The sequence below is a fragment of the Pleuronectes platessa genome, chromosome 11, assembly GCF_947347685.1.
Source record: "Pleuronectes platessa chromosome 11, fPlePla1.1, whole genome shotgun sequence".
Lineage (NCBI taxonomy): Eukaryota > Metazoa > Chordata > Actinopteri > Pleuronectiformes > Pleuronectidae > Pleuronectes > Pleuronectes platessa.
The window spans coordinates 18,559,594-18,579,205 of NC_070636.1; the positions used below are offsets into that span (position 1 = coordinate 18,559,594).

Below are 19,612 nucleotides of genomic sequence, written 5' to 3' on the forward strand. Positions count from 1 at the left end.
GATTCATAGCATAATCCGAGAGGGGTGATACACTTCATTATGTTCATGAATTTTTTTAATACGCTAACTTTCACCTTTGAGATCTCAGGTCAAAGATAAATGATGGCGTGTGGAGGATTAAAATATCACTTTCGCCAATACACATATTTTCAGTGATTCCAAGAGCAACTAAAGAGGATGGATCGGTCTCTTCTTTGTGCATGAATTACAGATGTAGTGTAGTGTTTTCAGGAATTCATATGGAAAGAACTCAAGTGGGCCCAAACTCAGAATGTGGGCTTTGCTTGGAATCTAGGAATCTATTTAATAAACAGAGATGACGCCAAAGAGGAGAGACTGGGGGAAATGAATGATTGGTTATTAAGTTGTTTTTTTCGATTATTCAGTTACAGTTCATGCATGAGCAGTTAAAGTGCCATATAAATGCTAAGTACACAAAGATTCCAGTGAGAAAGAGGGGGAAAATGGGAATAAATATATAAAAAATTACAATTTCTAATAAACACAGTTACAATATGTAACAATCAATGGAGAGAATGACAATAAATTATAATTCTGTGTCTTTTCCATTGTGTTAATTCATTAAATCTTCTCACACAAAATTTAACTAGAGACTAAATCTATATGTATTGCTTTCCGAGCTCCATCTCTCTCCACCACATCTTTTCTATTATCCCAGCTCAGCTGATGTAGCCCGCCCGTCTTCAGAAACAGGAAATTGAGAGACAGAGAAGGTCAGTCAGTCTGGAGCGGACGTGACAGTCAAAGACTCACAGCCACGACACCCTTTTTAATTTGTAACATTATTCGATAGGCAGTGCTGTATGAAATATGAAAGAAAGGGTTCAGGAGCCTTAGGTATGTGTGTTTTTCCCCCCTCTGGAGCAGCAGGTGTAACAATATTAGCTTTGGTTTATGTGAATTCCCAACTGGAGCGTGCTGCTGCAGGAGGACGGGGGCACATCAAGGGAAGGATTTTACGCAGCAAAGTGGTTATGTTTTGGAAAACCGAGAGGGAGCGGGTGTTTTTTGGTAGTCATGAAGACAGGCCATGTGACGCGGATGTGGTATTGGAGCAAGGTTTCAATGGCGTGGGGGGGGAGAAACCAGGGATAGAAGGTGGAAGATGTTGCATAACTGGAAAACTGAAAAGTCCTCTGGCTGGCATGACAGGAACATTCCTCCACCCACCCAATGTCCTCATCCCCGACTTCATCTCTCTTTTCCATCTTCTCTGATTAAAACTGATGCCTCTTCTTTTTGAAAATAACTAAGTGAAGCAGGCAGCCCTCATTTTAAGCCCTCAACATGCATTAGGCCATAGTCCACCCTGCCACTCCTTTTCTTTTTTTTCCTCTTTGCTCTTGTTCTTGATTGTGACAACATTCTATTAATACAAATTATGTCATTATTTATCCATTTCTTAATGGAATTCCTTCATAAAAAGCATCCTAAATCCTCATTTCATTGCTGACGTATATTGCCTCCTCACATAACTCCCCCACCATATAAGACCTTAAATTGAGAGGCTTGAGGGGTTGTTTGGGGGGGGGGGGGGCGGTTGGACAGATTGAACGTGAAGCGTGGAGATCAGCTACCGGGCTCAGCTCCCATCTGGTTCAAATCCAGAGGGTCTCAATCTCACTGATTTCCCCACCAGCTCTCAGTATCAGGTCCTCCAAACAGCAGCAGCTTATATGGGAGGGCTTTGACCCAGCGAGCAGGCCACAGGCCAGAGACGAGCTCGCTTCGAGTCCTCTGTTACCAAGCTGGAGGATGTGGAGAAAGGATTGAGATCCAAGCCAAAGCTGAAATCTGTAATGATTGAAGTGCAGAGAGTGATGATGTTCAGTTGGCACATGGCGACTGGTTTCCTTCTTGACAGTCAAGAACATATATAGACTGTTTATATAAAGATGGATGACGTTTCTCCCCTGCCTCCCAGTATCCAGAAATGAAGACAAAATATCCCCCAACGAATGCGGCCATCTTTCTCATTTGGAGCCAGACTTTGCAGTAGCAATTGGGGGATAGTGGGACACACACACATAACCAATCATGTGTCAGTCTCAGCTTTTTATCATTAGGTTTCATCCCATTTTTACTGCATCAAATAGTTAACACTAAACTTCCAGAAAAAACATTGTGATAAAATTCTAAAAATCTAAAACATACACTAGACACCTTCTTTGAGAACAATTCATTTTATTTGTGCTTTTGGTCCTTGTTGAATCCACTAGCATGGAGAAGGTGGTATTCTTAAGCTATACTGCAGCCAGCCCCTAGAGGGTGGCCAAGACACTTTGGCTTCACTTTGGGAGGGTAGAGATGTCCATCTTTATGTACAGTCAATGCTCAAGACCATTCGGTGTCACATACACAGCAGCCATTATGGTAAATTAACGTAGACTCTGGAGGATCGGTTCATGAGTCACAGACAATCAGTGAAAAGAGAGTTAAGATGAAAAGTTTTTAAATAAAAGAGTTCAAAGCTTTATTGTGGTTTCTGTCCGCATTAGCCTCCATGAAGTTCACACCCTTGGAATTTTAGCCTTTTTTTCCAAGCCACTGCAAAAGCTTATTCTGGCCGTCCCATTGAAAGGACTGGGTGAGAGATGATGTCATTCTTCACAGTGTAGTGTCAGACACTTGGAATGTGGGCCACCTCAGCCCACCCTGTCCAGCTGAATGGCTGAAAACAAATCCTGTGAATCTACTGGCCGGGTTTGAGGGGCCCCAGCTCTGGCACCAGTAGCCATCTTCACTCTGGGGGGCCCTGGGGGCCCAGCACTTCTGGCTGACGTCATGGTAGCAAAACCATTGTGATGAGATTAGTGTGAGCTTGTACACAATGCTCGGGTGCTCTAGCATCTCACCCTCTCCACTATGTTTTTGTGCATATCCATTTCCAGAACTTCATAGCTTCTTTTCTCTCCTTTATTGAACACCTTCCTCTTTTTCTATCAATGCATCTCTTTTTTTATACCCTGGTTTATCCATTTCTCTCTCCCAAGAATACACTTTTCCTTTCTGGCACACGTAGACTCATTTCCTGGGTTCATATGCATTTCAAAAGGTGCAGGAGGCTCCTTGTACCAAGTTGAAGAATTGAGAGGAGCAGCAGGGTGAATATCAAAACACCTCCTCTGTAGTCTGTGGAGACCAGTCCCTGGTTAGGCAGTGGGAAGGTTGGACAATCAAATGACACTGTGTAAACTTCACTCCCCTGGTCATCTGTAGTCATTTATTTCTCTGTATTGCTGCAGAGACAAGAAAACAACATGTACTGACGGATAGGTAGATTATATTCTCTTCTCTCATAAGCTGTAATTAGACATACTCTGGCCTTTTCCTAAACATTTCCATTTTCAACCAAAATATCACTCCTCACCTGAATGTTGTTCTGGTTGTTTGGAACGGGCACTGAATCGGACAATCTCTTGCTTCTATTCTTCTTAATGTCAAACACTCAAAATCTTTCTGGAGATTATGTCTGGAAACTGCAATAGCAATTACTTAAAATGGTGCTTGACTATTTTGTTTGTTGATTTTTTTGTTAAATGTATGATTTTACTGTGTCGATAAAACAACCTCCCTTGTTGTTGTAGGATGAGCTGGACCTGACGGATAAGAACAGGGAGGCCATGTTCGCTCTGCCTGATGAGAAGAAATGGCAAATCTACTGCAGCAAGAAGAAGGTGAGTCTTCCTCTGCTGTACTTTACCATACATCAGCTCCAAGCTCTGGCTGGCCCTCTGTTTACTGGCTGCCTCAACCCACAGTTCATAGCTTAACTGTCAGCGGTGAATGTTATTGAAGGACAGTCTCTTTCCGGAACCCATTTGCAAGGCTCTAATATGTGGGATACTCTAAATGCATGTACACTACACATATACAAACAACTCTGTGTATAAAAGGCACTCCCATAGCTCCCGTTTCTTTCTGCAAGCCCCCAATTATCAAATCTCCTCCTCACGTCAGAGAAAGCAATTTCCTCACGCTCCTTAAGGAATTGTCAACATACCATGGGAGGACTAGAACATTCTGGTTAGCCCTCTCTTTCACCCCTCTGCACTCGCCAAAATGTCTCTCTCTGTCTTCGTACCCTTTGGCGTGTAGCTCCACAACAACTCTGGTCTCTGGTCTTTGTGGTCGAATATCCACCAGGAAATGACAATGTACTTGAAGAAGTCTCTTTCCCTCTCTCTCTCTCTCTCTCTCTCTCTCTCTCTCTCTCTCTCTCTCTCTCTCTCTCTCAAATTGAACAGATAGTCATAAACCCACCCTGGTGTCTCTTTGCTAATTTGTTTATTTGGCTTAGGTTTTGTTTTGGAAGGAAGACGAGTATCAAACCCTAACCCTCCTTCCACTTTCCTAGGCATGCAGGCCCAGCTTAGCTGATGTGATATGCTCTGACAACCTTTTTAAAGGAGGAGTAAATACACACTGGTGTGTGTGTGTGTGGGGGGGGGGGGGGGGGGGGTGTATGCACCTGCATGTGTAAAAGTTTGTACTTGTACTCAGGCCAGTATTGAGTTACGAGGAAAAAGACGAGGAGCGCAGTCCTTCTGTTTAGAGGGATGTCAAGGCGAGGATGGAAGCTGGAGCACCACAACAGTTTGCAATGAAATGGAATACGGGTAAAATATAATAGAAGAGGGACATATAGTCTTTCTTTTAACACGCTATGATAACCATTGGCCTTGCAATGTGCTATTGCCCTTGAATACATTACTTTGTATCATAGGGGACTGAATTGTTGGCAGAATCCTTATTTGCACATGTGAACCCACATGAGAGCCTCTAGTTCAATAATACTCAAATATCACCTATTGAATATCTCACTAAAGCAACCACAGGGATTGTTATGAGGACTCTTTGTGCTGTCGTGAAAGGAAGCGGAAACAGGGTTTTGACTGTGGCTTGGGCAAATGAGAACCAAACTGGGTTGCAGTGTGCACATAAGCCAGGTTCAAAGGTAGGATAGAAATTTGTTGTTCCCCCCCATCTCTTAGTCAGAAGTAATTTCCTGTAAGACTAATGTGAAAAAAACAGACGTGTGCCCAGCCAAGGAAATGTAGAGCAAAACTGGGGTAAATGTGCACAGCGGAAAGTCGAAGGAAAAACCAAATAAACTCTTTATTCATGGATACATGTAATAGAGAATGAGGGAAATGACAACTGGTTTACTCGCATGCAAATACCCACACAGACATGACAGACGTAGACTTAGGAAAGACCTGCAGGTTATTCAGACACATCAACAGTACTTGCACTGTGTTCCCTAGAATTACAGCATGAGAGTGATTGGAATGGAGAGCCGAGGACAGCAGAATTTCCCTTTAGCCGTTCCTGTCGGCGACAAACACTGGTCCCCTTGTTTCCTCCAGCCAAGCGACTGCTCCAGTTGTTAGAGTTAGATAACACTTGGAGGGTGCAACAGTACGCACAACAAAGGGACAAACTAAGTTTTTGTTCACCTGCAAAACAAACTGTCCAACACATTTACCGCTAAATTGTTGCCAATGGCCAATCTGTTTCCGTCCAGTGAAAACTGCATATTATAAATAAAAAATTGTACGTGTTCACCTCAAGTGAAGACTAAATGCTTCTTTCTAGCCAGAGAAAGTTCCCTTACTTCTTGGGCTAATAAAAAAACTTAAACCGCACTTATTTACTTTTTGGCATTTCATACACAGTTTTTGGACATGCAACCAAAAATGGGTTATATGAGTCTAGAAACCAATTCAACCAATAAAACTTAGAAACACACACACACACACACACACACACACACACACACACACACACACACACACACACACACACAACGTTGTATCCTTAGTTTTTGTGGCTAACATAGCGATCACATGCTACATACAGAGAGACAGAGAAGCATTTTCATTGAGTTGGGGTTTTGGCCATCTAATGAATAAAACATCATCTAAACTCAGTTTTTACAAGTGGTTTGGTCTTTTTGAAGTTCTGAGAAGAACATCTCAGGGGTCTTTAGACTTTCATCTCTAGCAACTTGCTAATTTTGTCTGACTGCTCTTCGCTTCTGGACACAGGCATTTTAACAGGACTCGTTTGCTGAAAAACTTGTCCTGCTGCTGCTTGGAACAAGGTTGATGAGACGTCAGACAGAATCACACATTAAGTAACATTAGTGTTTCACAGGGACCAAAACAATAAGCTGCAAGACGCCTAAAAGCCCCATTGACCAGCTAACTGCTTATTCAAAAACTCTCAATAAATGTATAACTTCAAGATACATTTTTGACATAACATGGAATCATAAAAATCATTAGGCCTCTTACAAACCTATTCATTCTTCGATTCATTCGATATATGTAGCACTTAAAGAACAATTTTTGGCAATATCACCAAATGTCTTCTTTCTTGCAGGTATACAAATAAGACTCATGAATCGTGAAAAACAATTGACTGCTCTTCCTAGTGAAATTGTCTTAATCTAAATGAATTGGAGTTCACCTTTACCAAATTGATGCAATTAAGACAAAATGGATATTTTAGACATATTGATAATTAACATTTTCAAGTTTCACATTTCTTAACCTCCTCATATCCAGGTGATATTTTCCGGTAAGTGATTTCAGCTTGGTTTGACGTTCAATGTCTTTAGAACATATATGTTTTACATCCATGATGAGTTTGCGCTCCGACATCAACTTGTGTTATTGTTTAAATAAAGCTGTTTGTTTAGTTTATTGGACACAGGTCCTTTTAGGGTGTTCGGCCAATATCAGTCAGCAGAGCTGTAAAAGAATTAGTGAATATGGCCTCTGTGTACCATGACTAACTCGAACATCTTGTGGAGGCCTTCAGACTAAACATAAACCAACTGATCTCAGCCACCCAGTCAGACTGTGTGTGTGCGTGTGTGCGTGTGTGTTTGTGAAGGAGAGAGTGTGGTCTGCATTTATGGCAAGCGTGAGATGGTTACATACAGTATATGTGCAGCATACAACGTCAACAGAGATGGATGACTTAAATGTTTTACTCACATTCCTACCTGTAAGTGTGTTTGTGTGTGTGTGTGTGTGTGTGTGTTTTCGTGTGTGTGTCTAATTGTTTTTGCTAGCGTGACTCTTATCCAGCAGCCTCCAGTTAGAGAACACGATGTAACATCTAATAACTTCTGATAATCGTTCAGTGCCGGGAGCCAAACAGGGTCTCCTGACTCATATTTGTAGCGCTCCACTGACCACACGCACACACAAAGAGAGACACACACACATACACTGTTTTCAGCCCCTGATCACAAAACACGATTCTTCACCAGCATCTAAACACTGAAAAAAATAGCACAGATCTGTTTTCTACTTTACTAAATGTAGCTTAAATAGGATTATACTATTTACTGCAGTATTTGTTTGGCTGTCCAAAATCATCCAATGTTATTCTCATATGCTTCAATGGGAATGCCATCGCTTAACACAAGCTGGCTGATGCCGTTCTCCCCTCCCAAAGAAGCCAAAGCACATTTCTTCAATTATCAGCCACATGTGCTTTATCCCCATCACCTAAACTAATGTAACCCAGAGCAAAGATTACTGCTTGAGAGCGTGCTATAACTTGTGTAATGTTAGCTACATGTCAGAGATGGCGAGCGTTACATAATCTTCCAGAATTCAATATCCTGTCCATTTCCTGCCTCTCTAGGTGAGACTCTATATCCCGGCTTCCGTAGATAAATATTCCCTGCAGAGGGAATGGCTCTTTGGAATGTTGGACAATCCCCCTCGTTGCACAGACAGGAATATTTGTGATGACAGCTGGAGCAGAGAATATGAGGAAAATATTGACTTAAATGACAGTTAATGCATCCCAATGGCTTCCTGTAACAAAGTCCTGCAGCAGTTTCTGGATAAGTTTCTGGATGGCCCGTGTACGTTGTCTTAGACAGGGGCTACCATATGAATAATTTGCACATCGAATATTTAACATAATTTACTTTTGTTATAAATAAATATTTGTTTCACTGGAGAATCCAGTGGGTTCCATTTCTGCCTGAATATTTGACTCTGGTACATTCGATATTGCCAAAGAGATGATTGCATTTTAAACTAGTATTATTCTCAATCTCTGTGTTAGCATATTTAGTTATCTGCAGTACTCCAAGTTCTCCAAGATGCCTGGAACAAAAGTTAAGTGATTAATAACAAAAATCCGTGGCATTATTTTTTTAAAGCATCCTCACTTTACTTTTAGTGCCTAAAACTCTTTGCATATAAAGGCATCCCTCTGGAATAGTTAGCGGAATTAAGGCTGCATTTAATGGTTTATACCACTTCTACTTTGAGGGTCGCAGAGGTATCTAGAGTCAATCCCAACTGACATTGGGAGAGAGGCAGGTGGACCCTGGACAGATTGCCAGCATGTAGCAGGGCCAACATACAGAGACATACAACGTTTTTCACAGTCAGACAATTCAGTGTCTCCAATTAACCTTCCTTGCATGTTTTTTGGACTGTGGGAGTAGGCAGGAGAACCTGAAAAACCTATGTGCGTTTTTGTTTTGGTCTACAAATTAACCTCTGTGTTGTATTTTAGAAGTGACTACACAACATTCAGGTCTTTTTTATAATTTCTTGCCAAGGACAAATTATTTTTGCAGGGCTTTTTTCCCCCTTTAAATGCAGGCTTTTGCAGTTCTCTCCTTTTGTCCATGAAGTGCTCTTTGAATATAGGGTATTTCACTCTGTATTGTGCTGCTTGCCTTTGCGCTCATGATTTTGGACGGCTCATGAAAGTCCCCACATCGCAGCCAGGGTCCCCCCGGGCCTCTCTGAGCACATGGGAACAGAGTGTTTGAAGCCCGATGAGAACTCCCATTGCCAGAGAAACTGGAGACCTTGTGGAAACATTTCGCTGATCGCCAATGTATAGATCAGAAGCCTGTCTGAGACCCAGAGCGGTTGAAAAGCTTTCGGAGGATGGATGAGAACAAGTTGGTCTGCCAAAGTACAGAGACTGGAAGACTTGAAGGTGAAAATGTGCTGATGTGCAGAAGATGCTTACATGGATGTAAATAGGAGTTACGACAAAGCACATGATGGAGTTAGGAGCGTGGAGTCATCAGCCAGTGAAACACCATACGTTTTTGGACTATTTCATATACTCCTACACATCATCCATCCATCCTCCATACCCCTTATCCCTTTGAGGGTGGCTAGGAAAGCTGGAGCCAATCCCTGCTGACATTAAGTGGGTGTTTGGTTAATTGGACGGCTGGAGGATGCAAGAGTACCCGGAGAAAACCTATGGGGAGAACATGAATAAGAACAAGGAGAAGCTTGAGGCAGAATTCAAACCAGGAACCTTCTTGCTGTGACAGTGCTACCCACTGCACCACAGTGCAGACATGTTGCTCATTATTAAGAGTGTAAGTGACTGAAAGCTTTAGAGTTAAACAAGTTAAAATCTCTGGCCCTTCCAAATTCCTAACATGCAACTATGGCAAATGGAGGATTTCGTGTTTCTTTCCCCTGTTGTTCCTAAAGTGATGACTTAAAATGTATTCTCTATGTTTGTAGGACTCCTAAAGTGTCTGAGCTCAGTTATCGTCTCAGTGCAAACATTTGAGGAAGTTTGAAATCTTTTAGGCGGCATGTTACAAGACAGCAGGGGTGCGGAAATATGTAATTCCATCTGCTCTTTCAACAGGTGCCCCCCCCAAATGTAAGCGTCTGCCAAAACACGGGGACATATTCTTGAAGTGTGTATTTTCGTCAGGTATTTGAGTCTTCACAGAAACAATATATATCCCTCAACAGATGCTTGTAACAAGAGGAGCACCTTAAGCAAATATAGCTGATACACTCTTGGGGATTCTTGTCCTCCTGTAAATCATATTTAATGTCACCAGACACAAGGAATGTACGGTATAGTGAAAGTGTGTAATTGCTGTAATAGAGTGATGGGCTTGACCTTAAACTGTTGCAGTGGAGCACGCGACGGGGATGTTTTCACCCAGAAAACCAAAAGCAGAAGATCTCTCTGAACATGAGTGTTCAGCACTTTCATTCAAATGTGTGCACTTACAGCCAAACTCCACATCCAACGTCGTCTGGGGTTTGCACTTTTGTTTTAATCCAGGCTCCACTCTATGGAAACTGGCGTCTTATCATAAGATTTTAATACCAGTCATCAAATGTGATTAACTCCCAGAAGGGTCTGATCATGCAAGCAGTGCACAAGAACAAACTTAGCATCACTGCAGCTCCTGGAATTTCCATTTAAAGGGTAAATATGCAGGAAATGTGCCTAGGACCCCCAAGACAAACCTTACATTGTCGGGATTTTTTCATTTGCGCCAAAACGAGACGATAATTACAGTATTTTGCTTTTTTTTGGGGCTCGTGAAACTGCCAGAGTAAATGTTGCATTGGACTAGACATGTTTTTGAGGGTGTGTCGGCAGCTGTAATTTGGCTGAAGGGCCGGAGAGCGAGGCAGTTAAGTTGTTAATCTCAGCGTCAGGATCTGTCTGGCATTGTGTCCTGAGTGTGTCAGCAGCATGGTGGAAAACACAAGCTGAGTGGTACAGTGAGCCTTATTGTTTTTGTTTCAGTTGAGCGATTTAGCTTTCAGCTCAAATTCTGGCACAGAATGCTGCAGATCAGAAACGCTGGTCAAGGACCGCAATCCACATACACCAGCCCAGCCATATGCATTTAAGTGTTGCTGTTTCTGCTGCCCAGTTTAGCTCTCGAAGTTTATTTAGGTTACCGGAGCAAATATAAGGATTTTATGTCCTGGCACAATAAAATAATTCACCTGGTTGAATCAACACAAAATTTCATTTGCTTTTGTCTGTCGTGCTGCAATGCAAATATTGAATTATCGTTTTAGAAATGAAGGCGTTAGTTGGCACAAAATATAGATTTTCCATATAAAGAGGGTACAGAAAAGGACATGATGAGCTCTTGCACGTATGTAATATGGCTTTCACACTCAATACATGACAGAGCAGAAGAAAAAAAAGTCTCTTCAACCCTGAATACAGCCAAGACCCTGAATTCCCACTGAGTGTATTGAAGAAAGGGCCTTTGAAGAAACATACACTTAAAGCATTGGTATAGGATTACTCTTGTATATTGCAAAACCAGTTTAACACGAATGTGGCATACTATTCATTTCACCCCTTGCTGACATGCACACAGAGCAACCAGTACGCTCCACAAGCTCTCCAAGCTAAACAAGACCAGATGTAAACGAGGAACGTGGTCTCAGTATTCCCCTGTGCCTTGGTTTGCTCGTGTCATCACGCTTCCCCGGATTTTTCTGGACAAACTATATCTCTGACGGGCTATTTTATCTCTGTGCAATATAAGACAAGTGAGCAGTGTTATGGGCTGCACTGGCCGATCCATTTAGGCTTCATGTGGATATTGAGGTATGGAGTTAAGGTAGAAAGCAGAAAGTAAAAAAGTATGAAATTTTAGTAGCTCCCTTGCAGAAGTGCCACTGCAACCCAAAGAGGCTGCAGGGTTCATCACAGTCAACCCGCATGTTGGATGTAATGAACATGATGGTGTCCACGATGGAAAATGTTGGCCACCTGAACAGCATACGTCTAGTTGGCCCATGTTCCTGGTGCACAAGAAGTAGTTTGGGGCTGATGTTGCATCTTATAGAGAACTCACTGGGTTACATGAATATGAAACATGAATATTCTCATCAAATTCCATTTAAATCAATCATTCTGTCCTTTAGATAACTTGTCATGGAATAAAATCCCAGTAAGGTTCTACAGGAAAGGTCAGGGCATCATAATCATTAGGAATAGACTGATTCCAGACCTCTGTCAAAAGCATTCAAAAACGGTGTTATTCAGAATATGGTCAGAGGTCAGAATATTGATGTCCATTTAACGTATTCAATGACAGCTTCTTCTCCCTGTTAGAAAAAGGATCAGTCAAAGTTTTGATGGTGGGATTGGAAAGGAATCCTTCATATTTAGGTATCCACCTAAGCTCCATTCAAAGGGCAACAGAGAAATGTTGACCAGTGTGGATGCGTGTAAAAGCTGATTTAATGTTGCTGGGTTTGATTCAGTCTGTCTTTGTGTCCACTCACAGGAGCAAGAGGACCCCAACAAGCTGGCCACCAGCTGGCCCGACTACTACATTGACCGCATCAACTCCATGGCTGCTGTAAGTCAAATTCATTGTCTGAATGTCTGTCTCCCTCTATTTGAAGAGAGCGTGTTTAACTTTACTTCAGGCTTCTGACTTGCACTTCTGAGAGGTCAATGTTCACTCAGCCATTCTTTCTCAGATTTCTCTCTTGGCTCGCTTTTTATCATCTCCCCGCTGACTCCTTGTCATAAGTGCATAACCACATTCCTTTGCTGTGACCCCAGCATTCACACACACTGTGATGACAAACAGGCTATTTAGACACTCAGCAGTCGAGTCAGTGGGAATGACTGTCAAAGACACGGAGCAGAGCCAGGATGACCAGATTCATTATTTCTGGCCTTCGTCGCTGCCAATATAAACAACACGATACCACTTAAAAAACTGTCTTCTTCCATGATCTCAGTTATACTTTATACAGTTACTGCTGTTGTGTAAGATTATCTTATTTGGCCATTGACTGGTCCCTGCATATGGCCTCTGACCCTGAGACCATATGTAGACGACGAGTTGGCCCCCAAATGTTTAGAAATCGTAAAACATGACATTTTTTTTGGAGTGGCACTTAAAAGATGACAAGTAAATGTGAAACTTAGAGACTTACAAGTTAATAGTGGAGACAGTCTAGCAAGAGCCGCTTGTTTCAGTAATGAATTTTTCCGCATTTCAGTTGGTTGATTTTGTTAATGTAGTCTAGTTTTTACCAATCTTTCCAGGCCATGGGTCAGATAAACAGTTCAACAATAGCTTATATAGACCACCTTAAACTTAGGGCCAAAATGTAATTGCAACTAATATCTGTTTATTGCTATTTTGTTTGTTGTTCTGGCAAACATGCCTGGGCCAACAACCTACAGTGAATGTTGCTATTTTTAACAGCTGTTTTTGTTCATGGGACGAGAAGGAGTTACCTCTGAACAGAGCACCGCTACCTGAGCTCTGGAGAAAGTATTTTTCTGCCATTTTCTTAAAGCCTAGACTGCACATACGCACAAACGCAGACTCACATAGACATAAACTTTATTTTGAGTTAGGTAAAGGGAAAGCACTGATTTGTAAGTTGCCAAGAACTTAAAATCCGCAGGGACTGTAGCGGTGCCTCTGTGCTATTAGATGTCAGACACACTGTCAGAGTTATGTTTGAGCATTTATTTTTCTTTCTTTTTGCCATACTACTGTAAAGCAGGTCTTTGCACTCTGCAAATCATCTGTTTATAGTCTGATATATGGTATGTGGAGAGTTTTAAAATGTTGGCATTGCTTTAAAGCTAGTGTAAAATTTTGCTGGTATAAGATATTTCAATTTTATTCAACTGGTTTAAAACATTGTCAGTATAAGTAATTGCACTAATACTGTATAGGAGGTAGGGGAACCTTGTTTGAAGAAAAGAAAGTAAAACAAGTTGATTTTCACTGGAAACACCTGAAATTAAATCCTTGAAAGAATTGGTTTTCCATTCAAAAAGACAATTCCGATTTTACGACTCTGTAACAGATGAAAGAACTTGTTGAAAATATTTTTTGCGGCCCCTATTCCCTTTTGTTGCACAAGTAGTCTCTTGTTTAAGCCCCACTTCAGCAACGTCTCCTTTATTCACCATAACTCCAACCAATTTCCTCGCCTTCCTGAATCACTTTTTCAGCCCCACTTACAGTCCTCCATTTGCTCCACCACTGTGCTCCAGACAGAATCTTGACAAGAGAGCATTTTTCAAATTTGGAGGTGCTCCACTTGTCCATGACTTCATAGCTTGGCTCACAGATACAAGCTCACTCACCAGGGACAGCCCCTTCCACAGTAGCCGAGTTTACTGGATGAGCTCATTTTCGCTTTGCCGCCCAGAGAGATTAGTGTACAACCAGCATCTTGGATGTTCATTCATAAAAGCATGTCAGAGCCCTGGGGCTTCTTGTTGGCCATTGAGTGATGAGTGAAATGTCCTCGTGCAATGACAAGAGTTTCTGCAGCCCTGCTGTGTCTAGCTCGTGTGCGGAGTCTCACAACGCCCACCTGGATGGGCTTTTCTGAAGATGGACAGAAAAAGAGATCCAAAACAATGGCAAGGAGAAAGGCCTATAATTTATCAGTGATGTGAATAAATGCACAGAAATCACAATTGCACCTCACAACCTCAAAATAGGGATTCAAGCTAGCATTTCAAAATGCTAACACAACCTTGGGGCCATTGATCAGTCAGTTAGGTAGTGGAGAAAACCTGCCTTTGTGTTATTGACCCAAGTCAATTTTATGTTCTACATTAAAATAACACGCTTTTTTCAACTCATTAGCACTTAGTCAAACAATTTCTTCCACTTGAGAACTGAACATTCTGTTCAGTTTTCAAAAGCTATCAAACAAAAGCTTGGGAGGAGAAAAGATATTAGTAATTTTTACCACATTATGATTTTAATGTCTTTCAACAGGACAGTTAATCCACTTGTTTCCAGTCACATCATTACACTCAATTTCAGTTGTTAGTTTTTAGCCACAGGGGAACAACAGGATATTAGTTCGGTTACAGCCAGTACTTTGTTAGCTTAATTAGGTTTTGTGCCTATGTCTGACTTTGCAGGGCAATTTCAGTGAATAAACAATGTTGTTTTGCCTTCATTTATTTTAAACAAATGCTTTTTATACTGGAAGCCTTGGTAACGCACATGGATGAAATTAAGGTTTTGATGAGCTGCACTCATCACTCACCCAGTTAACGACGCACTGACGACTAGCTTGAAGGTGCAGTTCTGGCTCTAGGGGGCTCTTCCCATAATAAGGATTTAGGGAAATGCCTTCTGCTGGTTTACCAACCAGCTTTAATAATATCCTTATGTGAATGTTGGCCACAGGTTAGATGAGCTGACAAATAACAGATGTAGGAAGGAGTCATTTGGCCAGACTCATTGACATGGTGAACTGGCTCGCAGCACGACCAAATCATTCACTCGCTCCAACACTTGTTGTATCCAACTTCCCATTGACTACGAGCATATTCGTTGAGAGAAACCGGAGCCAGAGCTTTTACTTCTTGGCACATGGTCCCTGAACCATCTGGAGTTGAGGCTAAGTTGACACGATGGATGTTTTGACTGCGCTGTTTCTAGATTAAACACTCTCGCTCACTGGACAGACCAGAGCTGCTGTTAGGTAGTCAAACATGGGGTGGCTCCAGTTTGCCATGTGGGTGCAGTATGTCCAAAGCAGTCATATTGAGAATATTTCCACCCTGTTTTTGACCCGCATGTCTTCTTTTTTTCAAGGGTTTAAAGGCTGGAAAACAGGGTGACATTTAAGCAAATCAATGGACTGCCACTGTGACTAGATCTCTCCACTAGTGAACCACTCATTGTTTGAACCTTAGCCCTTGGCAGTGGGCTGACATGGAAAAAAGCCTGCAGAGGCTAAACAGAAGCCCTATGGCCCTGACTAATGGGAGCACAGTAGCTCTTTAATGTTGTTGAGGGAAGCATTTGAGTGATGTAGAAATGCATTAACACTACACCCCTGGTCTATGTGTATTTTTATTAATCACCCTTTTTTGTTGAAAGCGTGATTGGAGCTAATTGTCTGCATGGCTTGTTTTGGCTTGTGTCTATAACTTCAAACAGTTTTTTCAAAGACGTATAAAAGTACAGAGGGAATACACTTGAACTGTAGATTTGTGGTGCCTGAAACATCAGCCTATGAATGAGGCTCTGATTGTGTGCTGCTAGGACTAAGTGACAGAAGCACATTTACTTGGAGTTTGTACTGGTGCTGTCATATTGCAGCCAAGTTATGATTAAGGTTGACCTAGTAGGAACAACAAAAAGCTTTCTTAAAAGTGAAAAAATCTGAGTGCATGCCAATAAGTAATGCATCCAGTGGGGGCTACGGTTGGGCTAGAATTCAGAAGTATGAATCTTTTTTTGCAGATGCAGACCCTGTTTGCTTTTGATGAGGAGGAAATGGAAATGAGGAACAAGGTGGTGGAAGATCTCAAGACAGCCCTTCGGACTCAGCCAATGAGGTGAGTGAATCTCCCCGTTTACCAGCACTTTTCTTCTGCTGCCTGACCATTCTGAGTATCGTATGGTGTGATCCTTATCCGTCATGTACTCCTACTATTTGACTTGTTGAGGAAATTTCACACATATTAAATCCAGTTAATTTTGTAACATGCTACAGTAAAGATATCACTTTCTGTTGTCAGGGCAAAGGGTCCTACATACTTACAACTGAAATACCAGCAATTAAATATATTTTTAGATTATATTTATATATATCTAGACTCAAGTTTGTCTACCCCTACACTGCAGCTGTTAGGCTCACTCATCACCAATAAGATACATTCAAGGACGTTGGACAACCCGCTAATACAAACTGCCTCTGTCTCTCCACGTCACGTCAGCAGCTGCTTTGGAGCTGTCAATCGTGCCAGTTGTGTGATGCAGTGGTCTGGACCGAACTAGGGTTGTTGAGTTTTCTCAAGGGGAGCTATTAAGTGACAGGACTAATTTGCAGAAGGACAAAAAAACTCAGGACAGTTTAATTGTCTGGGTCATGTCTGGGTTGTGTGTGTTTTAGCACACGCCTGTAACCATAATTGTGTTTGTATCTCTGTACGTATGGGCTTTCAAACCACTCATCCTGGAAACAAGGTTGGCCAGAGGCTGCTTCTAGATCTAACAAGGAAGTCATTAGAAAGGATGCTGTTTCCAGCCCTTCAAGGTTAACCTTATTTTTTTTAAACGATAATTGTACATAAAGCTAATCTATGAATGTATTCTATACAGTGGAGAATGATCTCCTCTTAATGATGTTGCAGTATATGCTTTCATCATGGATGGAAGTGTTTTTTTTAAATCCCAACGGTTAAATATGGGTATGGAAAAGCTCACACTAATTGCTTTAGCTATATTTAATATTTTAACACTATGCACAAAGCTATGTTATAACAACACCCTTCACAAACTAGAAACACTGCACAGTGGTTGTATGTCTCTGCCAACCAGTGCAGTTTCAGTCTACATAAATATATTTTCCAGACTCGTATAAGGTTACTGTGACCTATACCTGATACCAATGAGATCCTGTCGGGTAATCTTTGAGTCCTAGAAAAATTCCCTACACATGTTGATGTTCTTCAGATATTGTGTTACCAAGAATGGGATGGATGGACAACCTGAAAACATGATGCCTCTAAAACAGCTAAAACAAGACAAAGGATTAGCCCAATATTGGAATAAGTGTTTATAATCAACCACAGAGGATATATGTTATATTTACTTAAAGTAATGTACAACATATAAAGTGCAGTCTGAAAGGTATAAGGTTTAACGTTAAGAGGGGGGGGTTGTGAACACTTACTTGTTATGCATATCGAGGTGTGATGGACACAGTAAAAAAACTGGTTGCTGAGTTATGCCAGCGTGTCAGAAAGGAGAATAAATACCCCAACCTTGTTTCCAGGTTTTCCTTTCTCTCATGTATTCACTTTCACTCCCTCTATTAACTGTATTCAATTTACCTCATCAAAGGGGGCTGAAGTGACTCGGTCAACACAGTAATGCACCCATTCTGTTAGTTATAGCTCATTAGCCCGCAGATGTTTTTAAGTACTGCGGTGATGGGGGTAGCAGGTGTGTCCCACAGAATATGGGTGTTCAGGGAAAGCCTGGGCAGTGTGTTCATGTCCCGCCAAGTCTCAGCTTTGTGACAAATTGGTGAAAAGATGTCTGGCTGACATCTGAGCACCTCACCTAAGCAGCCTCTTTATGTATCCTACACAGAGAGACGCAGTGTGTCCCTTTTGTGGGAAAGGGACACTTCTGTATCCCCTTTGTGTACGCATATTGTCTTTATGGCGGCATTTTGTGAGACATGGTGGTGTCCATCCGTATTGAGCCTTGATTCATGCCTGCCTTTGGATGACTGCCTGAAACAGCCCCCACCCTCCTTCCTTCTGGCATTTCACAGAGGCAGCTGGGTCTGGTTGTGAAGAGGTGTCCTTGTGCCCTCAGCCCGCTCTGCAGGGCCATAGGACCCAAGCGCATCGCTGGGGTGCAGGGTGCCAGGCGGAGGGCACAAAGGCAGCACATCATCGACAACAAGCCACTCACTGATGTCACTTTCACTCACAGGCAGATTATAAGGCATTGAAATGACAAGGTGACTTGCAAGTTACCGTATATGGAATGTGATGTGAACAAAGACAAAAAAGTTATTTAAAAGTGTGCATGTTCATTTCCAACACCCAAACCTCATTAGATCCCCTTAATGTTAAAATGTGTGTTTTGTGTAAACTAATTCAAACTGATGTGGTACTGCATCTTTTTTATTTGTGATGCTGTAACTTCATGGCCTACTTATGATCCTCATCACATGTTACCCTGTGGCTGTAGTTTTCTAAATCTAAATCCTTTCTGTCTTTTTCTCAGGTTGTTTAATTATAAACGTCAATCAAGGCTTTAAGAGGTGACCAGTAAATCATTAAGTATTACGCAAGCAGGAATAAGTCAAACTAAAACATGTTATACATCTGCTTAGGAGAGAGCTTTCTTCACTTGTATCAGTCCTTTTGTGTTTTAACATGTCAGAAGCACAGCAACTTATGCAGGAACTGAACTGATGAGGGCAGGATAACTTGGTACAACACAACTGAAAACGCATCACTTTTTCAGAGAACCCTGACTGTTTGTAAGCAGGCAGATCTTATTCCTACAACCGAGTGATGCCATACTTTCCCATTTACCAGGATTTAGCTTTTGATAGCTATAATTGTTCATCTAATTTAATGGCCCAGATGTGATAAACAGCCATAAAAAATGAGACACTCGGAAAACTGGCTGAATTATTCTTCCACTTGAATTTACAGCCGAAAATGTTCCCCTGCCAGCAGTTATTGCTTTGTTTATCAGCTGGCAAATCGAGCTTGAACGCTCACAACGGGAATGTATGTTTACTCACAGAAGACTGAGTGTGCATGTGAGGGCCAGTATGTGAAGACAAACTGCCACAGCCAGCTGTGTAGTCGAATCACATCTGCATGCCCTGGTGTACATTGCACTTTCGCTTCCAGATATTGAAATACATAGGAGCTCAGTGTGTTTTAACTACGCTGTTAAGTGCACTTACACGAGCACTGTTGACCTACTGAGTCATCTGCACATCTGCTCTATGTCTGCGTTGATGAGCCTGCTGTGTGGGCATTCTTCTATCCAAAACATCGTGCCCCTCAATCACTGTCACGTCGTCGGTGGAATAACTCCAAAAGGACTGGGACGATTTTCACGGAGGTCACGGAGGCTGCGCTGGCCCAGGATGCACTGCAGTCCCGGGCTCACGTCATTGGAGCTTTGCGATGCTTCCCAGAACGGCTCTCAGGCACATTGTGTCCGCAGATCTCTTCCAGCAAGAATATTGACTCGAGTCGACTGCAGCCGTTCCCCTCGCTCCTGTGTCAATAACCC

At 42.0% G+C, this 19,612-nt stretch overlaps 1 protein-coding gene across 2 annotated transcripts in view; it reads left to right on the plus strand.

The window, feature by feature from the left end:
* The window catches only part of daam2 (dishevelled associated activator of morphogenesis 2), a 74,664-nt gene that overhangs the window by 20,519 nt on the left and 34,533 nt on the right, over window positions 1-19,612 (plus strand). For both annotated transcript variants that reach the window (XM_053433832.1, XM_053433833.1), the window contains exons 3-5: window positions 3,609-3,698; window positions 12,107-12,181; window positions 16,076-16,170. In XM_053433832.1, the coding sequence (XP_053289807.1) occupies window positions 3,609-3,698; window positions 12,107-12,181; window positions 16,076-16,170 (260 nt within the window). The remainder of the gene's footprint in view (window positions 1-3,608; window positions 3,699-12,106; window positions 12,182-16,075; window positions 16,171-19,612) is intronic.